General features: G+C 38.1%; 2 protein-coding genes across 4 annotated transcripts in view; one reads left to right on the forward strand and one right to left on the reverse strand.

Moving 5' to 3' along the window:
• LOC121425885 (sushi, von Willebrand factor type A, EGF and pentraxin domain-containing protein 1-like) overlaps positions 1 to 13,991 on the forward strand; it is a 71,884-nt gene that overhangs the window by 12,844 nt on the left and 45,049 nt on the right. The window contains exons 3-5 of the mRNA XM_041621975.1: positions 4,928 to 4,990; positions 8,564 to 8,690; positions 10,534 to 10,652. Coding sequence (XP_041477909.1) covers positions 4,928 to 4,990; positions 8,564 to 8,690; positions 10,534 to 10,652 — 309 coding nt within the window. The remainder of the gene's footprint in view (positions 1 to 4,927; positions 4,991 to 8,563; positions 8,691 to 10,533; positions 10,653 to 13,991) is intronic.
• The window catches only part of LOC121425883 (cytochrome P450 2U1-like), a 32,821-nt gene that overhangs the window by 8,177 nt on the left and 10,653 nt on the right, over positions 1 to 13,991 (reverse strand). For 2 of the 3 annotated variants that reach the window (XM_041621972.1, XM_041621973.1), the window contains one exon: positions 11,899 to 11,996. In XM_041621972.1, coding sequence (XP_041477906.1) covers positions 11,899 to 11,946 — 48 coding nt within the window. In that variant the 5' untranslated portion in view covers positions 11,947 to 11,996. Of the gene's footprint in view, positions 1 to 1,267; positions 1,507 to 11,898; positions 11,997 to 13,991 lie in introns of those variants that run through there. The other variant, XM_041621971.1, reaches the window with a different exon arrangement.

The following is a 13,991-nucleotide window of genomic DNA, read 5'->3' on the forward strand; positions in this document are numbered from 1 at the left end:
CACGAACTCGAGGTGGTCGTGATTCGTCTCATCTGAACTTTGGAGATGTTCAAAATCCAAACGCGATCAAATACGATCGATTCACTCGCATCAGATCGTACCATCGGTCTGGAGATCAACGTGTGAGTGTTGTTCAACGTTGTACGACTTGATGCGGCGCGAGAGGTGGCACAACTAACTAGTTGCATGTCGACTTATGGTCGTTCAACACTTGCACATGTGCTAGCGCGACCTAGAGAGATTAGTCTTTTTTCCTGTTGTTGCATGACCGATCTCTTGGTGTCTTGCGAGCACGATCGCACGAACTAGAGGTGTTCGTGACTGGTCGCATTTGAACTTTGAAGATTTTCAAAATCCAAACGTGATCAAATACGATCGATTCACTCGCATCAGGTCGTACCATCGAGCGATCATCGTGTGAGTGTTGTTTAACGTTGTACAACTTCGTGCGAGAGGTGGCACAACTAAGTAGTCGCATTTACCGTGTTTACTCGACTGGAGGTCGTACAGCACTTGCACACGTGCTAGCGACCTACAGGTACGGAGACCAGTCTTGCGACTGGATGCGATAACATATAGGCTATCATAATAGGACTTTTGCAAGACTGATCGCAGCGGCTTGCAACATTGCACTACCGTTGCATTCGCATATATGCGACCGTTCCACTCGCAATCCCTCGTGCCACACTCGCATGTGAACGCACGAGCACAATAACAGCATATGCGCGACTTACTCGTGCAACGGGGTTTACTGGTTGTTTTTGTTGTACGACAGCTGGTGCATTTGTGAAAGCCTCTGTGCGATCATATGAGATGACCAGCGACTGATGCCTGTTGCAGCCTGTACGTACGTCGCACGACCAAAAGGTCGCAAATGGTCGTATGGGCTTTAAGTATACTAATAGCCTATGACCATGTGCATCAGGGGGTATATTGATCTCGATGCGGCTTGAAATTGCGGGCGTGATATGAAGGCGGCTCCAAAAAATAAAGCCGGCTCCGATCGGAGTGGGCTTCAAACCCGGCGCATGTGTCAGGGTAGGAGTCGGGTAGGGTAGGAGTTAATGACTTCTAATGTGGCAGGGCATACCAACTATTTACGCTCCTTGCTGTAAAAACATATATCTTAGGCCCTTGATATACATGCGTTGGGTTTGCGCCGGGGGGTTTGCGTCAATTACCAAATTTCACGACATAACATTATTGTACCGGTAAAATGTAGCCATACATTCCCGAAAATAATATGTAATGTAAAAATTATGTGTACCTCATATTGTCGCTTCTTCGTTGAAGAAAGAGCAAATACACTCCCAAGAAAAGGTAGCCCGATTGGTCCTGGTGGGTGGCGAACTTGGCGTCGACTGGTGATGATATAGTAGATAAAATAACACAAAAGAAAGGCAGATAATACCGTGAATATTGCGCTATCAGGTAAATGTTCTGCCATGTTTGAAAATAATTCCTTTGCCATACCCTCGCTAAACAGCTAAGTTCAATGGTGCAAATTAGGCTAGGGACCCGGGGAAACGATTGAAGTTTGGACTGATGCCAATTTTTCTTTTTGTTTGCAACATGGATATTTCTGTGACTATTGTTCACAAAGATTATTCATCCGTGCCATTTGAATCAAGTTATCAGCACTTTAAAACGCCGAGAAACATTGATCACGAATGTCAATAAAGTAATTGTCAGCGGTCAGAGTTGTCATTTTAGTCGGTGCTTCGATCATGAAACGCCCTTCTACTTTGCTGAAACGTGCTTTAATGGGCTGAATGTTTAGTCTCTGAAGAGAGTCACTCTTCAAAACTTGGTCATGTACACAGAAAGTTGGAATGCAAAATGACGACCAGTAGCGTCATGGAGAGGGGGGGGGGGGGATGGTATACCCCCCAAAAATACGTATTTAGATCACCTCGCATGTTCCTAAAGTGATCTGAAGATAATTTTGATATCAGGTTTCGTCTTTACAGTTTATACTGCCATTACTTTGTATTATTTTGTGATAAGCGCTGTACAAATAATGTTAATCAATATTGTTATGATTTTGGTAAGATGATTATGATATCCGGTTTTGTCCGTACAGTATATAGCACTACGACTTTGCGTTATTTGTGCCTTTTTGCATTTGATTGCATTTTCATTTCCCCTATACGCTGAAGGCCGGTCGAAACTGTAGATTCAAAGTTCATTATAAATTCGGCTGGAGAACAACAAAAAGAAAACCTGTTTAGCTATGCACACTTGAATTACTTGATGATATAAAATACTGCCGTTGCATAGGGCCTATCCACCACAGTGTGCTATTCAAAAGAAGAACCTGGGACCCGTTTTATAAAGATATACATCCACTAGCGTACCTATGGCGGGAGGGGGGCTGCAGGGGCACACTGCCCCCCTGAGGAGTCATAACTGATCCCTGACGAGCCACAAGTGGCCCCGTACTTTGAACTTGGAAGAATTTTTTTGGCTTGTCAATTTTTTTCTGGTGCGAAATGTCCTTTACATGCGGTTAAAGACCATTTTTTTTGTCATTTTTTTCTGGTGCGAAATATCCTTTACATGCGGTTGAAGACCTTTTTTTTTTGGGGGGGGGCTTGTCAGATTTTTGGGCGGACGAATTTGCCCCCCTCTGGAAAATCCTAGGTACGCTACTATATACATCTATTGTAATTTAGCCATTATAGCAGCATGGGCAGTTACCATGGAGCGTTGTGGCCCAGTGGATTAGTCTCCTTACTTTGAAACAGATGGCCGTTGGTTCGAATCCCAGCCATGGCGTAATTTCTTCAGCAAAAGTTTATCGACATTGTGCTGCACTCAACCTAGGTGATGTAAGTGGATACCCGGTAGGAAGACATTTCTTGAATGTTTGAGCGCGTAGGCAGTCCAGCTAAAGCCGGGGTAATAATGATAGCAGGGCCCACTGGGAGAACAGTTTTCAGAACTGAAATGGCTTCCCTGCACTGCAAAAACCTCTGTGTTGATTTAACACCAGCCTGGAATCTAAACTCCTCAAAAAAGTTTGGAAATCTGACTTTGATCGATAATCCCTCGTCGTTTTTTTTTTTTTAGTAAATATCAATGTGTAATTAACATTAATGAATAGAACATTTAATTCTCTTTACAAAGATACCCTACATGATATGATTATGGTTCACGTGGAGGTGGAGCGCCTATGTGGGGCAAGGTCAAAAGTTGCAAAATGACACAATATTGACAGTCACTGTTCTTTTATCCGTGGTGATGAGTGAGTTTCTCAGCGGCATCTTTCGAGTTTGATCGATAATTTCTCATCGGTTTTAGTACATATCAATGTCTAATTAATATCAATGAATAGATCATTCGATTGTCTTTAAAATGATACCCTAGCTACATGCAATGATGTGATTATTTTTCACATGGTGGTGCAGTGTCTTGAAATGTGGAGCAAGGTCAAAATTCAAAAGTTACAAAATGACACAATATTCAAAGTAACTGTTCTTTTTTCAGTGGTGATGAGTGAGTTTCTCAGTTTCAGAGTTTCTTTTAATTATTTTCATGCACCTTAACATTAACATTTGCACAAGCAAACACATAACAAACAAACATGCATGGTTTTTTAAAACCACGACTCAAACCATGTTATCTCACAGAACCATCACGACAGAAGCGGGGGCTTGATTTGAATGGATTTTCATCTCTATTGACAATGATTGGCACAGACAAAAGAACCATGTTCTGTATTGAGCCTTCATGACTGTTTCTGCTCGTTTTACAGCTTTTCAATTCAGACCTCATCCAACACTTGAATCCTGATTTTTTCCATGATGGCATGATTATAACAAGCATGGTATCATTTTAAAGAGAATTAAATGATCTTTTGAATGATATCAAATATGCATTGTGTTAAATTGGAAGTTGGGAGAAATTAATGGCCAAACTCAGATTTCTAAACATTTTTTGCTCATTTTGCAGCTTTTCAATTCAGACCTCATCCAACACTTTTGAAGCCTGCTCTTTTTATGATGCCATGATCATAACAAGCATGGTATTACTTTAAAGAGAATTAAATTATCCTTTGAATGATATAAAACATGCACTTTGTAAAATTGGGAGTTGGGAGAAATTAATGGCCAAACACAGATTTCCAAACCTTTTTTGAGGGGTTTATATACAGTATGTCCACACCAGAGAAGTGTTAAATAACACCGGTTTCGTTTTGGTCTGACACCAGCCCACCAGATATGTGTTTATACAACACCAATTAGTATTACAACAGCATTGGTTTGATTCCAAACTAGTACGTGTGGTTTTAATGCATCTCTGATGTGGACATATATAAATTCCGGGCTGGTGTTAAATCAACACCGGAATTTTTGCAGTGTGGGTAAATATACCTATATTATTATTATCATTACCATGGTAACTTTGATTTTGATTCATTGCGCCCTGTTACCTTAATGGTAAAATTGCAGTAGTTGTAACTGATCTTTATGAAACGAGCCCCAGGTCGTTGTCTATACATAATGCAGTGTCAATATATTACCAAACAGATGCGGTGTCATATCAACGCCAAAAAGTGCTTAATTGCGCCTGTACGTGTAGGTCATTACTCTCGAACATGATCACAGTGTATAGTGTAGTACTATGTTGAAACTGGACGGTGTCACGTTAAATATAACGTTACGTTACGTTAAATATAACTCTTTTTTTGGCAGATACAATAAACACTTTATTTTCTTTTTTTTCTTCATTCCTCCATTCCTTTATTTTTGTTTGTTGTTTCTTTCTCTTCTTTCTTTCTTTCTTTCTTTCTCACTACCTCGCTTGCTTCCACCGTTCCTGCTTTCCTTTCTCTTTTTTCTTTCTTGTTACCTTATATCTTTCTTCCTTCCTTCTTTCCTCCTTCTCTCTCTCTCTCTCTTTCTTTCTTTCTTTCTGTCTTCAGATGCATGGAGAAGAAGAAGAAGACGCCGTGCTCCCCCACCACCCCCTCCTCCACCACCTCCTGGTAAGTACTATGTCAATTTTCATGTAGTTTTCTATATTTTCTTAAACTGAAATGTATAGCAATCATCGTTTATTCAAGGCCTTTGGTTGATAACCCTTATACGGCCGCAAGCGCGGGGGGGGGGTGGCACAATCCCATGGTACAACATTATAGTGCAGTGGCGGATCCAGAGGGGGACGCCCCGGGTTCGCGCCCCCCCCCCTATTTTCGGCGGATTTTTTTTTTTTTTTTGATGGTTATATTTACTGGATTGGTACAATGTAGTCAATTTCAAGGGCTAGATCTAGTCAAAACTATATTTTAACTTACGCTCATGGCCTTTGTGTTCGCACAAATGCACCTCTGTCATACTGTATTGCAATAATGTAAATTCCGGAATTCCAGGGCGCGCAAGTCGATTGGTTGGAAAGTTGCACCACTTGTAATCGGGAGTTGCAGTGCAGTGACCAGTGTGAAGATGTTGGATTGGATATCATTTTTTTCCCGAAATTTTGTGTTTTTTGTAACATGCGTTTGTCCGTCTTTATGGCAAATACATGTAAATTGTAAGTAACAGATCGCGAGAGAAAGTGTCAACGATGCGAATGATAATGTCTATCCCCGAGATTATTCTTCACTCAAAGATGAAGCCCTATATCGGGCGCCACGTGCGCAGCATTATCATTTTGCCTTGGTCATGTACGTTTTCACTGAAATGTATAGGTCAGACATATTTGTATTTAATGTAAACTAACTTTTACACTTTCTGGTAGATTCACAGGCATATTATCCAGGGCGCCCCAACTAAGTTTCGCCGAAGCAATCATTCCAACGAATTATCAAGGAGCAAAATTGTATATTCTCAATCACCAGTCGACCCCACTCCGCGTTTGCTGTGTATAGGCAGCTATATGTCAGCGTAAGGAGCGAAGATTTTATGTGACGGGGGGGGGGGGGGGAAGGATAAAAATACTTTCGTGCTGGGGAAAAACGTCCCGAGGACACATTGTGTATTGTTAAAAAGTAGAAATTGTGACATTAACCCCCCTTACCCCATTTTTAATGTTTGATAATCTATAGGTTTGCTGATTACAATATATCTTAAAAAAAAAAATTGCCAGCAAAATCGAAAACGTAAACAATCAAAATGATGAGAATCCCCTTAAGAAGCATTATATTACTTTGAGGTTGTGCAGAATGACTGGATTATTGAAGATGATTTGAAAATAATAGGGAAAAGGTTGATTACCAGAAGAAGATGTCGTTTTTTCTGTAGTTTATAACAATTTACTGTGCATTTTGGGGAAAAAAGAACCAAATTTTATGCATGTTGCCATACGACAATTCTCGTTTGAAACACACAATGTAAATACACAAATGACAATAAACAGAATGGATTATTCGGAACTTATCGATTACAAGTCTCAGTTTCGTATCATTTAAATTTGACGTTTCAATCACTCGATGCAAGCAAGTGAAGAGCCTTTGCCAAATGTATGTTTTGAATGACCGCTTATACGGTGTGTGACTGGAAACCAGCTCCTAAACGAGTCAGTATGTGTCTTTTATTCATGAAGTTACAGTGATTTAAGTGTGCATTTTTCTTCTAAAGGTGCTCTCAAAATACGACTTTTGGACATGATTTTTTGAAAAAGTCCTTGCCGTGGGAGGGGGGTATCCCCCCTCCCACACCCTCCCCCGCTCGGTCGCTTCGCTCCCTCGCCGCTGGCGCCCCCCCTATTTCAAAATCCTGGATCCGCCCCTGTAGTGCTCGTTTATAAACGCACGTACAAAAGTCTTATGCATGATCCGGTGATGTACACGTATTATATTCAGTCAAAATGTATCAAATTGCATTTCAAGCCCTTTCAAGCCTATCATGCTGTTGCATGAAATTAACTATTTCACGTATCATTTAGGATAGGAAAAACATGACAAAATACTTTTTAGGGTGTTGTGAGTGCTGGTAACTCCTTGGCGAAATGAAATTAAATCAATGCACTGGTATTTTTAAACAGACCATGCCAATGCACGTCTACTCTCAAAGTGCCAGAATAACATAAGCCAGTTCGTAGTTCCTTTCTGCGCATGATCAAAAGATTCTACGCGTGATCAGAGGAAGGTCATTTGTAATAAAGGGACATGGTGGTTTAAAATATAATGAGATAAAAACTAACTGTGATGTCTTTATTATTGATATATTCTTTTGAATAGCGGTATTCATTTACCATGTTTATACATCCACAAAAAACAACAACAATGCGTCCACGAACGACAGGTATAATTCGTAGTTCCTTTCTGCGCATGATCAAAAGATTCTACGCATGATCAGAAGAAGGTCATTTGTACTAAAGGGACATGGCGCTTTAAAATCTAATGAGATAAGCACCAACTTTGATGTCTTGATTATTCATATTTTCTTTTGAATTGTCGTTTTCAGTTACATCCACAAAAACAACAATACTTCCACGAACGACTGGTATTTCACAGTTTGCAAAGTACATTGTGCAACATGCTAAGATATGCATTCAAAGAAGGGATGCAACAAATGCCTTCATTAAGTGTTCATTTGTGTGCTTTCTAGTCACCTGGTCTATCCAATTTCTTCATCCTGCTATGTAAGGCAAGCTTACGTAATATCTTGCTTTGAAATCTGCCTATCATAATGAAAGAAATGAATGGTCATTTGACCAAAATTGTCCATGAAGTAACTACGAACTGGTCTATTGCACAGTTTGCCAAGTACATTGTGCCACATGCTGTAGGAATGCAACAAATACCTTCATAAAGTGTTCATTGGACAGGTGTGCTATTCTAGTCACCTGGTCTATTCAATTTCTCCATCCTGCTATGTAAGGCAAGCTTACGTGATATCTTGATTTTATTGAATTAGTGCCAAGAAATGACTGAAATGTAAAACAAAAACCAAAGAAAATCCCAAAGTACACTCTCTTGATGACAGCGTAGTTCATTAATTCTTAGTTCAATAGCGTATTTTAGCATCCACTTCGCAGAATTTCTAGAATCTTTTGGAAATGCCAGTCAAGTCACAATGGACAGATTAGAGGTCATTGTCGAAAGTTTGTGAACCGGGCCAGCACATCATCTTAAGATTCGGATCGGACCCAAATGTCGTTCTGTTCAGAATCCAGAACGACACGGCTGTTTTGATCCGCCGATTTTCGATAAAGGTTGCTTTGTTATGGAGGGCGCGTTTTACAAAAGATTCTCTGCGTTATAAAAAGCATGTTCGGAGCGATTTCTAAAATGTCCTAATTACCAGAGAATAACTAATAATTTCATTATCCCCCATGAATTACACAAACCTTGTGTCATTTTACCCCGAGCTTGTAGACGTGAATTCATTTTAGCCTATATCACTGAATAACACTAGTATTATATTGCATTCATTTCGAAGAATAAAAACCGTAATAGATGCGCCAGTTTTCCAAAAAAATATCACACACATACACACACTCCCTCACCCTCACACCACAACCACGGACACATCTTTTTATGCATGCATGAGTAATCTTACTTTGAGCATGATTTCACCGCCATTTACACTACCTTTTTAAAATAATTTGTTTACAGATCGAACAGCACCGACATTCACATATTGTCCGAATGGTCTCGGCAATCAGTATACCACAACGACATCGATGACCGTCTCGTGGAGAACGCCTACGGCGACTGATAATAGAGGTCATGCCTCTGTTTCGTAAGTATATGCCCAGTTTTCCAAAAAAATATTTACTTTGAATTAAAAAGAAAATGATGATTTTCATCCAAGCGTTCTGAAGGAGTTATCGTTTGAGATAAGTCTCCCATTAGCGATTATCTTTCAAAGATCTCTAAACGAAGGAGTCTTTACCAGAGGAGTGGAAGCCAAGATGGCAAATGTAACTCCAGTACATAAGAAGGGGTCTGGACAGCTTGCTGGTAACTACAGGCCCATAAGTTTAACTTCAGTATAATAGGCCATTATTCGCAACGTTTTAATAGACCATATTCACAGTAATAAACTGTTACATAATGCCCAGCATGGATTTACCTCAGGAAGGTCATGTATTTCGCAACTTATGAGGCAAATGGAGGACTGGACATACCTTCTGGATAAAGGGAGACCTGTAGATGTAATGTATCTTGATGTTAGCAAGGCCTTTATACTGTACCTCATTAGCGAATAAAATACAAGCATATGGCATCGAGCACAATTTTTTTGAGTGGATCAAAGCCTTTCTAGTACGAATGGACCCCTGTAATTAGTGGCGTGCCTCAACACAGCAAAAACTGTGGTGTTAATAACCGGTGTACATACGGAGGACCACACCAGTTATTTTACACCGGTGTTAAATTGGTTGTGTTAGTTTTACATCTATAGGTGTTATTACAACACCTTTGGTTGTTACATTTACACTCTTTGGTGTTATGTTCAATCTTTAGGGTGTAATTTTAACACCTCAGGGTGTGGTCCTCTATTAACACCAAGTTTTAACACTACATGTTTTACAGTGAAGGAAATATTCTCGGGCCTTATCTCTTTGTCTTATATGTAAATGATCGAGGTTTTTAAGATTTTGAATAGAGTTGTCAATGTTCACTCCTCTGTATATTTCATCCCCGCCATTCAAGACACAACAAGAGGACATCATCTAAAACTGTTTAAACAGAGGTCTAATACTGCTTTATGGAGGAACAGTTTTAGTCAGGGGGTTGTAGACCTATGGAATAATCTTCCTCCATCTGTTGTGTCGGCACTCTCTACTGACTCTTTCAAACACAGGCTGGACAAACATTCGTCTTGCCATCATCAAATTCTCCCTTAAAAAATACCCGTCCACCCTCCACACAACATGCATGTATGCAATTTACAAGACATTTATAATAGTCGTGTTAGAACAAGTACTATCAGAAGGAACGGCTGGAAGTCACGACAGGTTTTTGCCTTCTTCTTCCGTACACTGATGATGATGACGATGATGAAGAAAATGATCAAATTCTATCTATTCCCGATCGGGAGTAGAAGAGTTTTGGTATACAATAATTAAGAAGAAATGTTGTTAGAAAACATTTTTCAATTCGATCTATTGGATATTTGTTTTATTATTCATAACCTTTTGAAATCAAACTCAATAAACAAGTCAATCAGGAAATGATTGGTTCAGTGTTAAAAGGAAGAACACCATTGACACACAGATGGGGGCGCTTAGGGGCCATGGACCCTCCCCTAACAAAAAAAAAGAAAAACAACACGATCAAGGGAAATAAAGGGAAAAGAAAGAAAAAGAATAGTAAAACGGGTAAAATATTGTATTAATTTCTGAATATTATGTCAACATCTATCACAAAATGATTTTTTTTAATTGAAAAATCAACATGTGGGGTTAACAAAAACCGATGTCTGCCCCCCCCAAAAAAAAAAAAAATGTTTGGGTCATCACGCCATTGTTAATTCCCAATGGATGTGTAGTCATCAAAATATTTATAAACTGCGTGGTTTTGTTTTGTTCGCCCAAGTTTTCTTGAAGTTCACGAAACAAATAAATGCTGTCTTTCCTTAGACTAACATCTGGTTCTGGTCCTGGATCTACCTTCTCGCCTGGTTCTCATTCGATAAGATATACAGCCAGGGACAGTGCCGGGAATCAAGCAACTTGTACCGTCAGCTTTACGGTCATTGGTAAGAATGGATCGATTGGTATACAGAGAGGGAGAGAGAGAGGGGGGGAGGTGGGGGCATGGAGATATTGTGATGTTGCAATGATAGACGTTGTTTTCATTATTGTTGTCAGTGAACATGAATTCCCTATATCATCATTGTCATCATAATCATCAAAATCATTTTCATCGTAATCATCTCAATAATATTCATCACCATTACAATAATGATCATCATCATTATCACCATCGTTATGTCATAACCATCACCACCACAACCATCAAGACCATAATCATCATCACCACCACCACAACCATCGTCATCATTATCATCATGATCATCATCATCATTCTTTTCCATTTTATTTGATTTCATTTTCTATCCAATACTGTTTCTTCTCGGTGTCATTTTTCCGTTTTTCTTTCATGATCTAATGATGCTTAAAGATCAGGGGAATTTTACAGGAAAAGGTCAAGGTGATTTTCTTTTTTTTAAAAGGAAGTTTTTATATAAAAAAACAGACTCGATAACCTGGGAATTCCCAAGTGCAGATCACACTGTTAGAAAAAATAAAAGAAGTTCCTGCAGCAGAGTCTCGAGAACACCTGTAATCTTACCGAATTGCGTAATAATCATTCTGTAAATTCATAAAACAAGAATTTTTCTGCAATTAACAGAACAGGTCTGTTTAAAAAGGGGGAAAAGGGTGTTTTATTCAAGGACATTTGTAAGATTCCATACATCAAATACCAATTTCCTGTAAGATTACGCAATTCGGTAAGATTACAGGTGTTCTCGAGACTCTGCTGCAGGAACTTCTTCTATTTTTTCTAACAGTGCACAGCGAAGGAATGCAAGCAAGAGAAACAAAGAAATAGAGACAGAAGGGAAGAATGAAAGAAAGAAACAAACAGAAAAAAGAAAGAAAAGATGAGGAAATGAAGAAATAATAATATTGGAAGAAAAAAAGAGAAAGTATAAAGATAAATAGAGAAAGAAAAAAGAAAAATAAGTAGAGAGGCAATGAATGTGATTTAGAAAGAAAAAAAAAGAGAGAAAGAAAGAAAAACAAGAAAGAAAAAAAGAAAGAAAAACAGAAAAAAAGAGGAATGAAAGAAAGAAAAAAAAAGAAAATGAATAATGAATGAAAGGGAGAAAACGATAGAAAAAAATCCGATCCATTTGGGTTTTGGCATCATTTCATTTTATTGAAATAACCCCCTTTTCCACTTCAATTAGGACCTATATTATCTACATGTATTTTCACCTTTTCAAATCTGTCTTCGATCTTGTCAAGTTGAACACCCTGACACATCTCTATCTATCCTTCAGTCTCCCGCTCCTCACGTATTTGCTACAGTATATCTGGGGAAAAATGGAAATAAGCGATAATAATAATAATAATAATAACGGTTATTTATATGCGCTATATACGCAAAAAGTATCACAGCGCTTACGATTGTCGAAAATAAAATATAAATCTTAAGTAACAAAAAAGTATAGAATTGTATACATTAAAGTACATCAACAATTGGTGTTCTCAACTGCGCCAGATGAGGCCAGGGTTCCGTAACACAAAGATTAGCGATCAATCGCTAAATGAACTGACCAATCACTATCAATGTTACACGCGCATTAGGTTTGAAATACTGACCAGGGACCAATCTGTGCGGTTCTTTCGTATTTGCAATTCATCGCAAACCTTTGTGTTACGGAGCCCTGGTGGCCTGTTGCTTGCTGCTTCGTTCACCAACAATTTAAGGGACAACCCCGGTCAGCACATCATTCACAGAAGCTCTAGTATAGCACTTAACATGCTTGAAGCCACAATGGTTGATTGATTGATTTTATTTGTCAGGTAACTGTGAACAAGTACATGAAAAATATGAACAGTAGTGTATACCTTGACAGGATTGCCCATGAAAGCCGAGATGGCTTATTTCCAATGGGGTCCTTACATCAGTAATTGACAACAATGTACATATATGAAAAACACCTATAGAAATCTACAAACTACATCAATTAAGTCTAGACCACTGAAATTACGCGAAGAATTGTAAAACTTAATATATGAAAAGACAAAAACAAATAAGTTTGCCATGAAAACCATTTACGCAAAATATGATTAAAATAATTGTAAAACAGGTTGAGTAAACGATCATTACTTCTAGGTTACATATGAAAATTATACTATAATCAGTTTTTAAATAGCGCTAAATGCATCGTAACTAATACAAGATTCATGAATCGTAAAACCTAAGATATGAAAAAGTACAAATAAGTTTGACATCAAACTTTCACGCAAACAACAAAAGATGATGATAAAATGTAAAACAAGTTGATTATTAAAATAAATCATAACTAAATAGTTATATATAAGACTACATGATACACATGAAATTAGAAAGAATATTTAACATTACAGAGTGGGGACATTTTTTAAGTGTTGTTTCAATACTCTTTTAAATTGTGTAAAAGTCTTAACCGATTTAACATGATTAGGGAGGGAATTCCAAAAATGTATACCATTATAATAAAATGTGTTGCCAATTTGACCTTTTCTCATAGGTACAACAAAGTTAAACAGACTATTTCTTGTTTCATGCTCGTGAATATTAGATGACCGTGTAAAGTTTTTTGAGATGTAATGATATTCGTTTGAATAGAAAATTTTATGAACATGGTGAAGTATAAGTTGTTGCGACCTCAAGTCTATGCGAAGAAGGCCAGCTTTTTCGATTTCATTCTTCCCAACATGTGTTCTTGGGTGTAAGCAAGTAATAAATCTAACAATCTTATTTTGAATAATTCTAAACTTTTTTTGATCAACCTTTCCAAGACTGCAGTACCATGCTGCATTAGCATAATCAAATAAACACTGTATTAATGAAAAGCTTAAAATGCGTCTGGATTTCGTATTCATGCAATTTTGATACCGGTATAGAAATTTCAAGCGAGCATTAGCTTTTTTGACAATAGAGTCAACCATAGATGTACATGAGAGATCACTATTTAATATCAGGCCTAAATACTTCACGGAATTCTGTCTCTTAATTAATTGATTGTTATAGTATATATTGAAATCATCTGTATGCTTAGACCTAGCCCGCGAACAAAACAAAATACTTTCGGTCTTACCAACATGTAAGCTAAGCTTATTATCTGTCATCCATTTAACACAATTTGATAATTCTAAGCTAAGTTTTTCACCGATCAGCTTAGGACTTGTATCAGAATAGAGTAAAACACTGTCGTCTGCATATAAAAGTAATTTACTTTCATTAACACAAATACACATATCATTGATATAGCACATAAAAAGAATGGGACCTAATATGCTCCCCTGAGGAACTCCACACT

This window comes from Lytechinus variegatus, chromosome 13 (assembly GCF_018143015.1).
Source record: "Lytechinus variegatus isolate NC3 chromosome 13, Lvar_3.0, whole genome shotgun sequence".
NCBI classification, from domain to species: Eukaryota; Metazoa; Echinodermata; class Echinoidea; order Temnopleuroida; family Toxopneustidae; genus Lytechinus; species Lytechinus variegatus.